The sequence below is a fragment of the Salmo salar genome, chromosome 04 (assembly GCF_965601325.2).
Source record: "Salmo salar chromosome 04, fSalSal1, whole genome shotgun sequence".
NCBI lineage: Eukaryota > Metazoa > Chordata > Actinopteri > Salmoniformes > Salmonidae > Salmo > Salmo salar.
In genome coordinates, this window is record NC_138294.1 from 69,991,135 (window position 1) to 70,008,676 (window position 17,542).

At 43.3% G+C, this 17,542-nt stretch overlaps 1 protein-coding gene across 1 annotated transcript in view; it reads right to left on the reverse strand.

Annotated features, from left to right (window-relative positions):
• LOC106603676 (protein turtle homolog B) overlaps positions 1-17,542 on the reverse strand; it is a 200,400-nt gene that overhangs the window by 127,365 nt on the left and 55,493 nt on the right. Inside the window, exon 3 of the mRNA XM_014197639.3 lies at positions 8,013-8,159. Coding sequence (XP_014053114.1) covers positions 8,013-8,159 — 147 coding nt within the window. The remainder of the gene's footprint in view (positions 1-8,012; positions 8,160-17,542) is intronic.

Genomic DNA, 17,542 nt, shown 5'->3' on the forward strand with positions numbered 1-17,542 from the left:
GCTAGTTAGCCGGGTGCGCGCTAATAGCGTTTCAAACGTCACTCGCTCTGAGACTTGGAGTAGTTGTTTCCCCTTCCTCTACGTGGGTAACGCTGCTTCGAGGGTGGCTGTTGTCGATGTGTTCCTGGTTCAAGCCCAGGTAGGAGCGAGGAGAGGGACGGAAGCTATACTGTTACACTGGCAAGACTAAAGTGCTTATAAGAACATCCAATAGTCAAAGGTATATGAAATACAAATCGTATAGAGAGAAATAGTCCTATAATTCCTATAATATCTGCTACCTAAAACATCTTACCTGGGAATATTGAAGACTCATGTTAAAAGGAACCACCAGCTTTCATATGTTCTCATGTTCTGAGCAAGGAACTTAAACGTTAGCTTTTTACATTATACATTTGCATTATTTAAACCAAATTGAACATGTTTCATTATTTATTTGAGGCTAAATTGATTTTATTGATGTATTATATTACGTTAAAATAAGTGTTCATTCAGTATTGTTGTAATTGTCATTATTACAAATAAATAAATAATAATAAAAAAACGGCCGATTAATCGGCTTTTTTGGCCCTCCAATAATCAGTATCGGTATCGGCGTTGAAAAATCATAATCGGTCGACCTCTAGAATGGGCCAATAAACGTCTGCACAGAAAGAGAAGACAAAGGACCCTCACAAACATCAATAAACAAAGCTCTACTACAATATGGTAGGCTATACTGTACCTTCTCAGCAGTGAGGCAATTGGGAAACACAAGACTAGAATAGAGTAGAATAAAACAGGTTTTTGTTAGACTAGAATTCCACTGTTGGTTCTCAACATTTGTTTGAAGCATCAAAGAACTACTAGAGGAGCTATACATGAAGGATGTCCCGAAGAGAAAAGCCAGTTCCTTATTTCTTAGTATGGAGGGGGTTTAAGTGCAACCAAAGAAACGGGGAAGAAGCTTTGACATGTTAGCTCTTTGACATCAAACGCAGAGGAAGATAAAAGAGTTTCCATTCATCCTACAACACAGACATTAAATATTTCACTGTTCCTCTGGCGCATCTGCATGACTGCACTTCCAGTCTGATTCATAGGCACAGAGCTCCAAAAAAGTAACAAAAAAAGTGTACGCTCTCAGATCTCTCAATTGAAAGGATAGTTCACCAAATCTGACAACTTTGATTTTGGGTGACTACACCTTTAAAAGGCTATCACTATGCTCATAACTCTTTGAGTGTGGTACAGTCTCAAAGTGTGCTGCTATAACGTTTTCATAACTACTAAGCAGCAGACGAGGAAGGAAGGAATCATTTGTTTGAATGAGAGGGGTGATTTAACTGGTTTGTTGAGTCTGCCTGCATGGGCAGTGAGTATTGGTCCCTTCCACTTTAGCGTGACGGTGCTGAGAAACCTCCCACCCGGTGCGAGGCGTCATGTTCTGATGATGTGGCAGCACTACTCCAAAGACACTCCAACACCATTACTTTTCATTCCTCTTCTTTCTTTCCATCCTTCCTTTCAAGTTGTTCTACATGTTTTAACTGAATGTTGTTTTATGCAGTTGGTTTATTTGAATTTTAAAAGCTCCTCATGTGTCACCTTGTCTCTATTATAAGATGCAAATAAAGTTGGTTATTATCATCATTGTGAATTCCCTAGTCTTTATACTTTTTTCTCCTTTTGCATCATAGTTGCAAGGAGCATAATGCAGAGTTTTGGGCCTTTTCTCCTCCAGTCTGGGCTGTTTCTTTAATCCTAAGCAGTGGCTAGGGGTCATGTGTTAATCTGTTCAGAGCACGAAGAGGAGACAGAAAAATATGTGTTTTTTTCAGAGACCTTTGAGAGAGAGAACTAGAGATTAAATGAATGCAGCAGACAGAGAGAGACAAATAGAACGAGATAGAGAGCGAAAGAGTGGGAGAGCGGGAGAGAGGAAAGATATAGAGAAGCTGTGCAGCTTATATGCACTGCAGACCTCTGCAGCAAAGGAGGGATGGGGGATGAGAGGGGGGAGCTGGAGGAGCTATTTGAGGGGGTCTAGGGACCAAGCCTTGGAGATCTGAACCCCCCCCCCCCCATCCCATTCAAATCAAAAGCTTGGGAGGAAAAAATCCCCAACTCTCTACACAGAGAAGCTAGCCCATGACATCATTCCCACCAACCCCTCTCCCCTTCCCCCTTTCAACACTTAGCTCACACCTTGGTTGACAGGATGCGTGAGGGTGTGAGGGCGAGGAATATCACAGGAACTTGAACAGCAGCATCTACATCAGCATCACAACGGACTCAACCATAGCCCAACCGATTACCACTCAATGCTATGGATGCTAACCTGGCTCTAACCTACTCAGTTACTCAGCGCTACTGAAGCTAACCGCTAATTAGCAACTTCCCCAAATAGCCTCCTGACAACAGAGTTGTAATGTAATGTAAATGTAAAATGTAATGTAACAGAGACCACCAGCGCACAACAGGCAGCGGCTGCCGCATTATCAGTATGTGCCGGCTCCAAACCCGAGAGAGTTCTGGCAGCACAAGGCACCATAAATACATTCATGGCGTTACGTAAGGCATTTTCTGTGTTATTTGAAGGCATAAGGAAGGCAGTCACGATGTTGGAAGGTATGGTAATGAGCTCTGAGGGGTATCTCCTCAAACATGAAAAAAAAAACAGAGCTGTCGGCCCGGTGCCGGTTCAAGGGCTTGGAGTTGATTCCATTTACCTACTTGAAGATTGAAGTCTCCATCTAGTCCCGATGATTGCAGTACCAAACATGGGACTCGACAAAGCTGCGCGATAGTGTGTGCGTAGATTACACAACTCCTTTTGGGTTGGTTAGTCTCTCGTATTGTATCTTCCTTGAGATATTTTGCACTTCAAGAAACAGGAAATGCAGGGTAGCAGTGTAGCAAAATAGTTGAACCAACTACCAAATTTCACGTGATCTTCACCAATGTCATGGAGCCACTCTTAACTATCCACATCTTGAGAAAACCTTGGGAGCTTGGATATCCATACATTCCAACTGCAAATTCTAAGATTGCATTAGATTTCCAAACCCCACATGGATATTTATGACTTTTCCATTGCTACAGTGGGTTGGCGTTTAAGAGGTGGCTCCACGTACACAAATAGTCCTGCAGGCACTGCAAACACACACTGGCGCGTGCGTACACACACATTCACAGACAGACACAAACATGAACACATGCGCATAAGCACACACACGCAGGCACACACACACACACACACACACTGGCTGGCTACAGTGAGTTCCGGTTAGGGCAGTGTCCACATTTCATCCATTGATCTGATCTTGAAACTAATCTTACTGATCAGGGTCAGGAGGAGTTGATGCTGAGGTAAGCTTTTCTTTAGACAAACACAGAATTCAAGGACAACAACATAATAATCAAGGGCCCTGTTCTGTCTAAACTAGTTACCTGGATCAGTTAAAAATACTACTCTTCCAGCACACTGAGGAGGCATGATTGAACTCTGGCAGCTTTTTGTTTCACACGTGGGACACTTTATTGAGCACACAAATCATCAAAATGCATTCGGGCAGTGACAACAAGGTTTTTACATGGTAGCTGGGTTGCTGAAATACAGTGATTCAGAAAGTATTCACTCCCCTTGACTTTTCACACATTATGTTGAGAGACAGCCTGAATTAAAATTTGATAAAATATAGTTTTTTTGTCACTGGCCTACACACAATACCCCGGAATTATGTTTTTAGAAAGATTTAGAAATTAATAAAAAATGAAAAGCTGAAGTGTCTTGAGTCAGTAAGTATTCAACCCATTTGTTATGGCAAGCCTAAATAAGTCCAGGAGTAAAAATCTGCTTAACAAGTCACATAATAAGTTGCATGGACTCACTCTGTGTGCAATAATAGTGTTAAACATGATTTTTTAATGACTACCTCATCTCTGTACCCCACACATACAATTATCTGTAGCGTCCCTCAGTACAGTAATGAATTTCAAACACAGATTCAACCACAAAGACCAGGGAGGTTTTCAAATGCCTTGCAATGAAAGGCACCTATTGGTAGATGGATAAACAATTTTAAAAAGCAAACATTGAATATCCCTTTGAACATGGTGAAGTTATTCATTACCCTTTGAATGCTGTATCAGTACACCTGTCACTAAAACTCAGTTGCCGGAGGGGAAAGAAACCGCTCAGGGATTTCACCATGAGGCCATGAACTTTAAAACAGTTACAGATAGGAAAAAACTGAGGATGGATCAACAACATTGTAGTTACTCCACAATACTTAGGAAGTTTGTACAGAATAAAAATATTCCAAAACATGCATACTGTTTGCAAAAATGCCAAAAATGTGGCAAAGAAATGCACTTTATGTGACATTATGCCTTGAATCTATTCTTCCGCGTCCAGAAACCTGCTCCTTTTACTCTCTGTTCCGAACGCACTAGACGATCAGTTCTTTTAGCCTTTAGCCATACTCTTATCCTAGTCCTACTTTGTTCCTTTGGTGATGTAGACGTTAACCCAGGCCCTGCAGCCCCCAGCATCACTCCCATTCCCCAGGCGCTCTCATTTGTTGACTTCTATAACCGTAAAAGCATTGGTTTCATGCATGTTAACATTCGAAGCCTCCTCCCTAAGTTTGTTTTATTCACTGCTTTAGCACACTCCGCCAACCCGGATGTCCTAGTCGTGTCTGAATCCTGGCTTAGGAAGGCCACCAAAAATCCTGAAATTTCCATCCCTAACTATAACATTTTCCGACAAGACAGAACTGCCAAAGGGGGCGGAGTTGCAATCTACTGCAGAGATAGCCTGCAGAGTTCTGTCATACTATCCAGGTCTGTGCCCAAACAAATCAAGCTTCTACTTTTAAAAATCCCCCTTTCCAGAAACAAGACTCTTACCGTTGCTGCTTGTTATAGAGCCCCCTCGGCCCCCAGTTGTGCCCTGGACACCATATGTGAATTGATCGCCCCCCATCTATCTTCAGAGTTCGTACTGTTAGGTGACCTAAACTGGGACATGCTTAACACCCCGGCCATCCTACAAGTGAAGCTAGATGCCCTCAATCTCACACAAATCATCAAGGAACCTACCAGGTACAACCCAAAATCCGTAACCATGGGCACCCTCTTAGATATCATCCTGACCAACCTGCCCTCTAAATACACCTCTACTGTCTTTAACCAGGATCTCAGCGATCACTGCCTCATTGCCTGCGTGCGTACCGGGCCCGTGGTCAAACGACCACCCCTCATCACTATCAAACACTCCCTAAAACACTTCAGCGAGCAGCCCTTTCTAATTGACCTGGCCCGGGTATCCTGGAAGGATATTGACCTCAACCCGTCAATAGAAGATGCCTGGTTGCTCTTCAAAAGTGCTTTCCTCTCCATCATAAATAAGCATGCCCCATTCAAAAAATGTAGAACTAAGAACAGATATAGCCCGTGGTTCACCCCAGACTTGACTGCCCTTGACCAGCACAAAAACATCTTGTGGCGTTCTACATTAGCATCGAATAGCCCCCGCGATATGCAACTTTTCAGGGAAGTCAGGAACCAGTCAGTTAGGAAAGCTAAGGCTAGCTTTTTCAAACAGAAATTTGCTTCCTGTAGCACTAATTCCAGTTTTGGGACACTGTATAGTCCATGGGGAATAAGAGCACCTCCTCCCAGCTACCCACTGCACTGAGGATAGGAAACACTGTCACCACCGATAAATCTACGATAATTGATCATTTCAATCTCTTTCATGTCGTCTGAGATCCCCAAAGATTGTAAGCTGCCACGGTCATCCCCTTCTTCAAAAGGGGGAGACACTCTAGACCCAAACTGTTATAGACCTATATCCATCCTGCCCTGCCTTTCTAAAATCTTCGAAAGCCAAGTTAATAAACAGATCACTGACCATTTCGAATCCCACCGTACCTTCTCAACTATGCAATCTGGTTTCCGAGCTGGTCAAGGGTGCACCTCAGCCACGATCAAGGTCGTAAACGATATCATAACCGCCATCGATAAAAGACAGTACTGTACAGCCGTCTTCATCAACCTGGCCAAGGCTTTCGACTTTGTCAATTACCGCATTCTTATCGGCAGACTCAATAGCCTTGGCTTCTCAAATGACTGCCTCGCCTGGTTCACCAACTACTTCTCAGACAGAGTTCAGTGTGTCAAATCGGAGGGCCTGTTGTCCAGACCTCTGGCAGTCTCTATGGGGGTGCCACAGGGTTCAATTCTCGGGCCAACACTTTTCTCTGTATATATCAATAATGTCGCTCTAGCTGCTGGTGATTCTCTGATCCACCTCTACGCGGACGACACCATTCTGTATACATCTGGCCCTTCTTTGGACACTGTGCTAACAAACCTCTAAACGAGCTTCAACGCCATACAACACTCCTTCAGTGGCCTCCAACTGCTTTTAAATGCTAGCAAAACTAAGTGCATGCTCTTCAACCGATTGGTTAGCATCACTACTCTGGACAGTTCTGACCTAGAATATGTGCACAACTACAAATACCTAGGTGTCTGGTTAGACTGTAAACTCTCCTTCCAGACTCCAATCCAAAATTAAATTTAGAATCGGCTTCCTATTTCGCAACAAAGCCTCCTTCACTCATGCTGCCAAACATACCCTCGTAAAACTGACTATCCTACCGATCCTTGACTTCGGCGATGTCATTTACAAAATTGCCCTCAATACTCTACTCAGCAAACTGGATGTAGTCTATCACAGTGCCATCCGTTTTGTCACCAAAGCCCCATACACTACCCACCATTGTGACCTGTATGTTCTCGTTGGCTGGCCCTCACTACATATCCGTCGCCAAACCCACTGGCTCCAGGTCATCTATAAGTCTTTGCTAGGTAAAGCACCACCTTATCTCAGCTCACTGGTCACCATAGCAACACCCACCCGTAGCACGCGCTCCAGCAGGTACATTGCACTGGTCATCCCCAAAGCCAACACTTCCTTTGGCCGCCTTTCCTTCCAGTTCTCTGCTGCCAATGACTGGGACGAAGGAAAGCACTTTTGAAGAGCAACGTTAGAGAGGGAGATATCCTAGCCACCGTGCTTGCTGTTTGGGGTTTTAGGCTGGGTTTCTGTATAGCACTTTGTGACATCGGCTGATGTAAAAAGGACTTTATAAATACATTTGATTGATTGATTGATTGATATTCACATTTCAGCAGGACAATAACCGTAAACACAAGGCCAAATATACACTAGAGTTGCTTACCAAGACGACATTGAATGTTCCTGAGTGGCCTAGTTACAGTTTGGAGTTAAATTGGCTTGAAAATCTTTTGCAAAACTTGAAAATGTCTATCTAGCAATGATCAACAACCAACTTGACAGAGTTTGAATAATTTTTAATAGAATAATATGCAAATATTGTACAATCCAGGTGTGCAAAGCTCTTAGAGACTTATCCAGATAGGCTCACAGCTGTAATCGCTGCCAAAGGTAATGCTAACATGTATTGACTCAGGGGTGTGAATACTTACAGAAATATATAATTTACGTATTTCTAAAAACATGTTTCCGCTTCGTCATTTTGGGGTATTGTGTGTAGATGGGTGAGAAAAAATGATATTGAATCCATTTGACGAAGCCAAACTGACTTGCTATGTTGATAACTAAGGTCTCATTATAGGACATTCAACCCAACCACAGCAGTAAGGGCTGGGGTGTCTAGTCAGCAGACAGCTGCTGCAATGAATCCATTTCAGTTAGTCTAGCAGAGGCGTGACAGTTGGACAGTGGTAGAGCGGGGGGGCCTGGGGCCTAAATGACTGGCTCCTCTCCAGAGCTCTGGGTAAGTCATACAACGCTGATGACACTGAGCTAATGTGCTGTGACCAGGGACCGGGGGAGTCTGCGTGTCTGTCTGAGGTGTCTGTTAACACTGCGACAGGTGTCTGTGTGTGTGTGGAGGGGTGGGCGTGCAATTGTGTGTATGAGAGAGTGATGAACTGTGTGCGTGTGTGCCTGTGACGTCCACCTAACTCACCGTTTACTGTGAGGTGCACCCAGCTGCCGTTGTGAAAAGTGTTGTACTGCTGCTCCAACATCAGGACCTTACACTCATACCAGCCCTGGTCGTCTGAACGCACCTTCTCAATCCGCAGAGAAGATTTGCCGTGCAGACTGGCTCGGCCTGGGGGAGGGATAGGAAGGAAGGGGAGAGAGATTAATAACAGTGGTCAAACCAGGAAACATAGTATTCAGTACGCTATAATCCATAGTACACTCTTAGAAAAAAAAGGTGTTATCTCGAACCTAAAAGGATTCTGAGGCTGTCCCCATAGGATAACCCTTTGAAGAATCCTTTCTGGTTCCAGGTAGAACCCTTTTGGTTCCAAGTAGATCCGTTTGGGTTCCATGCAGAACCCTTTCCTCAGACGGTTCTACATGGAACCAAAGGGGGTTTTACCTGGAACCAAAAGGGGTTCTCCTATGAAAAACACTTTTGGAACCCTTTTTTCTAAGAGTGTATATAATCCTCCTTCTACTGTATCATATAGACCAGGTTTTCCGAACCACCGGGCCTCGGACCTGTACTTTTTTTTGTTCTTTCTTGGGCACGGGATGGGTATTCCATTAACTCCATTAACTTCCATTAGTCTGTGAGCCAGTCTGAGAGCCAGTAGCTCATATCTTACTCCCTGAAGCATTTTTGTGAAAAAAGTAATTGCCCACAACATATGCTGATTGGATGGACTGGACACGCATCAAGTCTCAAACATTATTACAGTAGCCACATAACACTGTACTTACAGGAGCAAGCTTACATGGACATAATATGCAATAATAATATCAATTTTAGCACATTGACTAACCACGATTTACATGAGAAGTTTGAACTGAAGTGAGGTGATTAAATAGCCTATGGTCAAATAACTACAGTAGGCTAATAACAAAAGCCCCTTGTTTCTTTAGCCAGCTAGCATCAGGGATAGCTCCCAAGGATCCAAGAATGGTGAGTTGAAATGGTTTTAGTATTCTCCCAAGTGACATTTGCTTGCTAAATAGCAATTCAAATTGCATGCCAAATGAAAATATATACTGTATACTGTTGTGCTCTACAAAATCTGACGAAATACCGGTAAGTAGGATGTGCTTGTTTTATTTTGGGTGGCAGGCGTGCCGAGTGCCATTCCTAACTCTTCCAAACACCCTACCAGACGCATAGAAATGGAGCACAGAGACACGAGAGACTGCCAAATCTGAATCCATCATAACACTAAGACTACAGGGGTTGTGTAGCAGCCCAGTGTCACAGCAGCTTTCACTCTTTACAGGTCAAGCAGTGAAGGGGGGGGGGGGGGGGGGGGGGATTTATGATTTTGCTCTTGGCAATCTGGCAACCCCTCATTACAGATGGCGGCCGACGATATGGGCTAAACAAAGGGCTTTGAAGGCACAACGGCCCACAACATCAACATTATCAAAGCCCTCCACAGCTCATTACACGCTCCCCAGAGTCAATGTTTTTGAGTGACTTCCGTTATGTAACATATGTTATATCAAATTAAGTAAGATGGCAAATAGAAAATAACTATTAATAGGACAACTGTGACTTTATTCCTAGCCTGTGTGCAAATGTGCAGGTCTGTTTCTATCCATCTGCTTTTGTCATCATAACACCATGTGTCTATCTGTACTCATCTCTGTCTATCAGTGTAAAGTGCCTTTAACTTTTTCCACATTTTGTTACGTTGCAGCCTTATTCTAAAATTGATTAAATAAATAAAAATCCTCAGCACTTGAAATTGAGCTCAGGTGAACCCTGTTTCCATTGATCATCCTTGAGATGTTTCTACAACTTGATTGGAGACCACCTGTGGTAAATTCAATTGATTGGACAAGATTTGGAAAGGCACACACCTGTCTATATAAGGTTACACAGTTGACAGTGCATGTCATAGCAAAAACCAAGCCATGAGGTCGAAGGAATTGTCCATAGAGCTGCGAGACAGGATTGTGTCGAGTCACAGATCTGGGGAAGGGTATCAAAACATTTCTGCAGCATTGAAGGTCCCCAAGAACTCAGTGGCATCCATCATTCTTAAATGGACGTTTGGAACCACCAAGACTCTTCCTAGAGCTGGCCGCACGGCCAAACTGAGAAATCGAGGGAGAAGCGCCTTGGTCAGGGAGGTGACCAAGAACCCGATGGTCTGACAGAGCTCCAGAGTTCCTCTGTGGAGATGGGAGTACCTTCCAGAAAGACAACCATCTCTGCAGCACTCCACCAATCAGGCCTTTATGGTAGAGTGCCCCTAAAAGGCCCCTAAAGGACTCTCAGGCCAAGAGAAACAAGATTAGGTAAATTTACTGAAGAAAATTTGTAGGCTTGCTTCAGCTGAATAATAAGATTTCTAGCCTACCATAGCTATTTCATATTTAATATATTAAATTAGTGAATTCTTTCAAAAGGCATAAAACCAAGACTGAACGCTTTGGCCTGAATGACAAGTGTAACGTCTGGAGGAAACCTGGCACCATCCCTACAGTGAAGCATGGTGGTGGCAGCATCATGCTATGGAGATGTTTTTCAGCGGCAGGGACTGGGAGACTAGTCAGGATTGAGGGAAAGATGAACGGAGCAAAGTACAGAGAGATCCTTGATGAAAACCTGCTCCAGAGCACTCAGGACCTCAGACTGGGGCGAAGGTTCACCTTCCGACAGGACAACGACCCTAAGCACACAGCCAAGACAACGCAGGAGTGGCTTCGGGACAAGTCTCTGAATGTCTTTGAGTGGCCTAGCAAGAGCCCGGACTTGAACCCGATCAAACATCTCTGAAGAGACCTGAAAATAGCTGTGCAGCGAAATTCCTATTCCAACCTGACAGAGCTTGAGATGGTGTACAGAGAAGAATGGGAAAAACTCCCCAAATACAGAGGTGCCAAGCATCATACCCCAGAATACTCGAAGCTGTAATCGCTGCCAAAGGTGCTTCAACAAAGTCCTGAGTAAAGGGTCTGAATACTTATGTAAATGTGATATTTCAGTTTTGCTTTGTCATTATGGGGTATTGTGTGTAGATTGAGGGAAAAAACTATTTAAACAATTTTAGAATAAGGTTGTAACCTAACAAAATGTGGAAAAAGTAAAGGGGTCTGAATACTGTCCGAAGGCACTGTACATGCAATTGTGTTCATATCTGTATATACTGTTTGTCTGAATGTCTATATCCGTGTTTCTTTATTTTTCTGTGTGTACCAATGCTTTATATATACACTAGATGACTGTGTTGAATCCATCGTGCCTCTATCTTGGCACTCCCCCACCCTTGTAAAAAAATATTTTGGAAGCTATAGAAATGCATTTATACATGTCTATATATTTTTTTTTTTACACATTTATTATATTACAGACACCTTAATGCATACTTTGAAATTATATTATGTGAGCTAAGCATAAAAATTATACATAAAATTGTTAAATACATACATATGGAGGACTGATCCTACAACCGGTGGCTTCAAAGCCTCTCAATGGCCAATACATAGCACCAGTAATCCTGGTTTTATATTTATAATTGGTGTGTACAGGTAGGGCAGCAGCATGAAGCCTCAGGTCTAGAGTACCACTTAAGTCAGACCTCTTCTCTGAGCTAATGATGACACAAGTCCAGCTGTTACACTTGTCCCTCCTTTCCCGCTTCTCTCCTCTCATTCCTCAAATTACCTCATACCTGTCAGTGCATGTCAGACTGCCACACCTAGTGATTGTCATATCAAATCAAATGTGGTGATATCGCGAGAGGAGCCATCTACAATTCACGCCAGCTCCAATGCAAACCTGAGGATTCCTAATAAGTTCTGCTAAACTTTGACAGAAGGTCAATGTGGATGTTGTCGCTTTGAGGAACTTATGCAACTCTAGTCTTTTTTTGGGCCTTACTTGGAGATTCTCCTCATTGATATTGGAGTGTGGCTGTGGTTGCGGGTTGGCTCTCACACTGGAGCGAATATTGGAGATCAGTGTTAGAGATCTATACTTCAGAAGGATAACTGGGCCGCAGCGTGCCTGGCCAATAGAAAGGAAGGATAGCTTTAAAAGTCAGCTGTATTTTTATCTGGGTGATTAAGTGGGTATGGGAGAGAGGGGGGAAACTACGCGGACATGGAGGTTGAAGATAGTACCAAAGTTGTGGGACACGCTGGAAGTGTAGGTACAGGTAAATACAGTCCTCTCCTCGGTGGACTGGCCTGTATCTTTGCCACAGTTTATGTAACCATTACTGTGGCTCTTTTTGTTTGAAACAAGTGTAACACAATCTTTTGGTTTCAGAAAAAATGCCTGAACCAACGCTGAGTGCTTGTTTTTATAGAAACACAGGGCATAGGGAGAGAAATACGGTTTGGCTTGGTATTAGGGCAAGTGTAAGGAAAGTCATCAGTTTGGGGATCCCATTGATATTCTGAGAGACCAGGGACAATGTTTCTCTAAGGTTGCCATGTGCAATCTTCGACAGCAATGTTCTCAGGAAATGCAAGGGGATGAAGGTTGGAATATTCCATATGTTGGGTTATTTTGGGGGATCTGGTATGCCTGCTACATTGACCATCAGCAATGACAAAGGGACCCTGTAAAGTGATCTTAATCCATTTGCAGTCAAAGGTAGGCAGACAGTTTTTCTAGCACAGATTGGAATATGTTCCGGGATTCTTCCGATGGCATTCAGGAGTACACCACATCAGTCACTGGCTTCATAAATAAGTGCATTGATGACGTTGTCCCCACAGTGACCGTTAGTACATACCCCAACTAGAAGCCATGGTTTACAGGCAACATCCGCACTGAGCTAAAGGGTAGAGCTGCCGCTTTCAAGGAGTGGGACTTTAAACCTGTTGGGGCTAGGGGGCAGTATTTGCACGGCCGGATAAAAAACGTACCCGATTTAAACTGGTTACTACTCTTGTCCAGAAATGAGAATATGCATATAATTAGTAGATTTGGATAGAAAACACTCTAAAGTTTCTAAAACTGTTTGAATGGTGTCTGTGAGTATAACAGAACTCATATGGCAGGCCAAAACCTGAGAAGATTCCATACAGGAAGTGCCCTGTCTGACAATTTGTTGTCCTTCTGTTGCATCTCTATCGAAAATACAGCATCTCTGCTGTAACGTGACATTTTCTAAGGCTTCCATTGGTTCTCAGAAGGCGCCAGAAAGTGGAATGACGTCTCTCCAGTCTCTGGGCAAAAAACAGCAGGAGATTTTGTGAGTGGTCAGGCTGAGAACAGTCACACTGTTCATGTGAATTCTCAATTTTTTTCTTTCAGTCTTTGAATGAATACAACGTCGCCGGGTTGGAATATTATCGCTATTTTACGAGAAAAATTGCATAAAAATGTATTTTAAACAGCGTTTGACATGCTTCGAAGTACGGTAATGGAATATTTTGACATTTTTTTGTCACGAAATGCGCTCGCACGTCACCCTTCGGATACTGACCTGAACGCACGAACAAAACGGAGGTATTTGAATATAACTATGGATTATTTGGAACCAAAACAACATTTGCTGTTGAAGTAGAAGTCCTGGGAGTGCATTCTGACGAAGAACAGCAAAGGTAATCCAATTTTTCTTATAGTAAATCTGAGTTTGGTGAGGGCCAAACTTGGTGGGTGTCAAATTAGCGAGCCGTGATGGCCGGGCTATCTACTCAGAATATTGCAAAATGTGCTTTCGCCAAAAAGCTATTTTAAAATCGGACACCGCGATTGCATAAAGGAATTCTGTATCTATAATTCTTTAAATAATTGTTATGTATTTTGTGAATGTTAATCGTGAGTAATTTAGTAAATTCACCGGAAGTTTGCGGTGGGTATGCTAGGTTCTGAACATCACATGCTAATGTAAAAAGCTGTTTTTTGATATAAATATGAACTTGATTGAACAAAACATGCATGTATTGTATAACATAATGTCCTAGGAGTGTCATCTGATGAAGATCATCAAAGGTTAGTGCTGCATTTAACTGTGGTTTTGGTTTTTGTGACATATATGCTTGCTTTGAAAATGTCTGTGTGATTATTTTTGGCAGGGTACTCTCCTGACATAATCTAATGTTTTGCTTTCGCTGTGAAGCCTTTTTGAAATCGGACAATGTGGTTAGATTAACGAGAGTCTTTAAAATGGTGTAAAATAGTCATATGTTTGAGAAATTGAAGTTATAGCAAACGTCCCACCTTGCCCAATCTTATAAGAAATCCTGCTATGCCCTCCAACGAACCATCAAACAGGCAAAGCGTCAATACAGGACTAAGATTTAATCGTACTACACCGGATCCGACGCTCGTCGGATGTGGCAGGGCTTGCAAACTATTATAGACTACAAAGGGAAGCACAGCCGAGAGCTGCCCAGTGACACGAGCCTACCAGACGAGCTAAATTACTTCTATGCTCGCTTCGAGGCAAGTAACACTGAAGTATGCATGAGAGCATCAGCTGTTCCGGACGACTGTGTGATCACACTCTCCGTAGCTGATGTGAGTAAGACCTTTAAACAGGTCAACATTCACAAGGTTGCAGGGCCAGACGGATTACCAGGACGTGTACTCCGTGCATGCGCTGACCAACTGGCAAGTGTCTTCACTGACATTTTCAACCTGTCCCTGACTGAGTCTGTAATACCAACATGTTTCAAACTGACCACCATAGTCCCTGTGCCCAAGAATACTAAGGTAACCTGCCTAAACAAATACCGACCCATAGCACTCACGTCTGTAGCCATGAAGTGCTTTGAAAGGCTGGTCATGGCTCACTTCAACACCATTATCCCAGAAACCCTATACCCACTCCAACTTGCATACCGCAACAACAGATCCACAGATTTTGCACTCAACACTGACCTTTCCCACCTGGACAAAAGAGACACCTATGTGAGATTGCTATTCATTGACTACAACACCATAGTGCCTTCAAAGCTCATCACTAAGCTAAGGACCCTGGGACTAAACACCTCCCTCTGCAACTGGATCCTGGACTTCCTGACAAGCCGCCCCCAAGTGGTAAGGGTAGGTAACAACACAGCCGCCACGCTGATCCTCAACACGGGGGCCCCTCAGGGGTGCGTGCACAGTCCCCTCCTGCACTCCCTGTTCACTCATGACTGCATGGCCAGGCACGACTCCAACACCATCATCAAGTTTGCCGATGACACAACAGTGATTGGCCTGATCACCAACAATGATGAGACAGCCTATAGGAAGGAGGTCAGAGACCTGGCCGTGTGGTGCCAGGACAACAACCTCTCCCTCAACATGATCAAGACAAAGGAGATGATTGTGGACTACAGGAAAAGGAGGACAGAGCACATAACCAAAAAACTATCATGGTCCAAACACACTAAGACAGTCGTGAAGAGGGCATGACAAAGCCTATTCCCCCTCAGGATACTGAAAAGATTTGGCAAGAGTCCTCAGATCCTCAAAAGGTTCTACAGCTGCACCATCGAGAGCATCCTGACTGGTTGCATAACTGCCTGGTATAGCAACTGCCTCCGACTGCAACGCAATACAGAGGGTAGTGCATACGGCCCAGTACATCACTGGGGCCAAGCTTCCCACCATCCAGGACCTCTATACCAGGTGGTGTCAGAGGAAGGCCCTAAAAATTGTCAAAGACCCTAGCCACCCTAGTCATAGACTGTTCTCTCTGCTACCGCACGGCAAGCAGTACCGGAGCCCCAAGTCTAGGTCCAAAAGGCTTCTTGGTCCAAAACAGCTTCTTACCACCAAGCCATAAGACTCCTGAACAGCTAATCAAACGGCTACCCAGACCCCTCTTTTACGCTGCTGCTACTCTCTGTTTATTAATTCAATTCAAGGGGCTTTATTGGCATGGGAAACGTGTTAACATTGCCAAAGCAAGTGAGGTAGATAATATACAAAAGTGAAATAAACAATAAAAATTAACAGTAAACATTACACATACAGAAGTTTCAAAAGAATAAAGACATTACAAATGTCATATTATGTATATATACAGTGTTGTACCAATGTACAAATGGTTAAAGTACACAAGGGAAAATAAATAAGCATAAATATGGGTTGTATTTACAATGGTGTTTGTTCTGCACTGGTTGCCCTTTTCTTGTCACAAATCTTGCTGCTGTGATGGCACACTGTGGTATTTCACCCAGTAGATATGGGAGTTTATCAAAATTGGGTTTGTTTTCGAATTCTTTGTGGATCTGTGTAATCTGAGGGAAATATGTGTCTCTAATATGGTCATACATTGGGCAGGAGGTTAGGAAGTGCAGCTCAGTTTCCACCTCCTTTTGTGGGCAGTGTGCACATAGCCTGTCTTCTCTTGAGAGCCATGTCTGCCTATGGCGGCCTTTCTCAATAGCAAGGCTATGCTCACTGTCTGTACATAGTCAAAGCTTTCCTTAAGTTTGGGTCAGTCACAGTGGTCAGGTATTCTGCCACTGTGTACTCTCTGTTTAGGGCCAAAAAGCATTCTAGTTTGCTCTGTTTTTTTGTTAATTCTTTCCAATGTGTCAAGTAATTATCTTTTTGTTTTCTCATGATTTGGTTGGGTCTAATTGTGCTGCTGTCCTGGGACTCTGTGGGGTGTGTTTGTGAACAGAGCCCCAGCACCAGCTTGCTTAGGGGACTCTTCTCCAGGTTCATCTCTCTGTAGGTGATAGCTTTGTTATGGAAGGTTTGGAAATCGCTTCCTTTTAGGTGGTTGTAGAATTTAATGGCTCTTTTCTGGATTTTGATAATTAGTGGGTATCGGCCTAATTCTGCTCTGCATGCATTATTTGGTGTTCTACGTTGTACACGGAGGATATTTTTGCAGAATTCTGCATGCAGAGTCTCAATTTGGTGTTTGTCCCATTTTGTAAATTCTTGGTTGGTGAGTTATTATCTATGCACGGTCACTTTAACTCTACCTACATGTACATATTACCTCAATGACCTCGACTAACTGGTGTCCCCGCACATTGACTCTGTACCAGTACCCCTGTATATAGCCTCGCTATTGTTATTTTACTGCTGCTGTTAATTATTTGTTACTCTTATTTTCTAATTATTTAAAAAAAAATTGGTACTTATCTATTTTTTACTTAACACGTTTTTCTTCTTAACTTCTTAAAGCATTGTTGGTTAAGGGCTTGTAAGTAAGCATTTTACTGTAAGGTCTACACTTGTTGTATTTGGCAAATATTTGACAAATACAATTTGATTTGATTTATCATATTCTCAGTCAAATACAGTCAAATGCAGACCCAAGTCAATGGTGTTTGAACTGAGGTCTCATTTAGGCCCAGAATGTGGTGTATGACAGACTCTTTGTAGCTCCTAATGGAACAAGCCAAACACCATAGATGAATGTTCCTCTCTCAGACAAAGTGGAAATGCCTTCCAGCCAATACACAAAGCCTTTTCATTGGCTTGGGGTGGCTAGACGGCACGACACCAAAACAAAGATGCACCCTGTTGGCACGACAGACGGAGGGCCGCCCTTTACCCAGAGGAAGCAGTGCCCCCTCAGTGTCCTCCATGGTGAA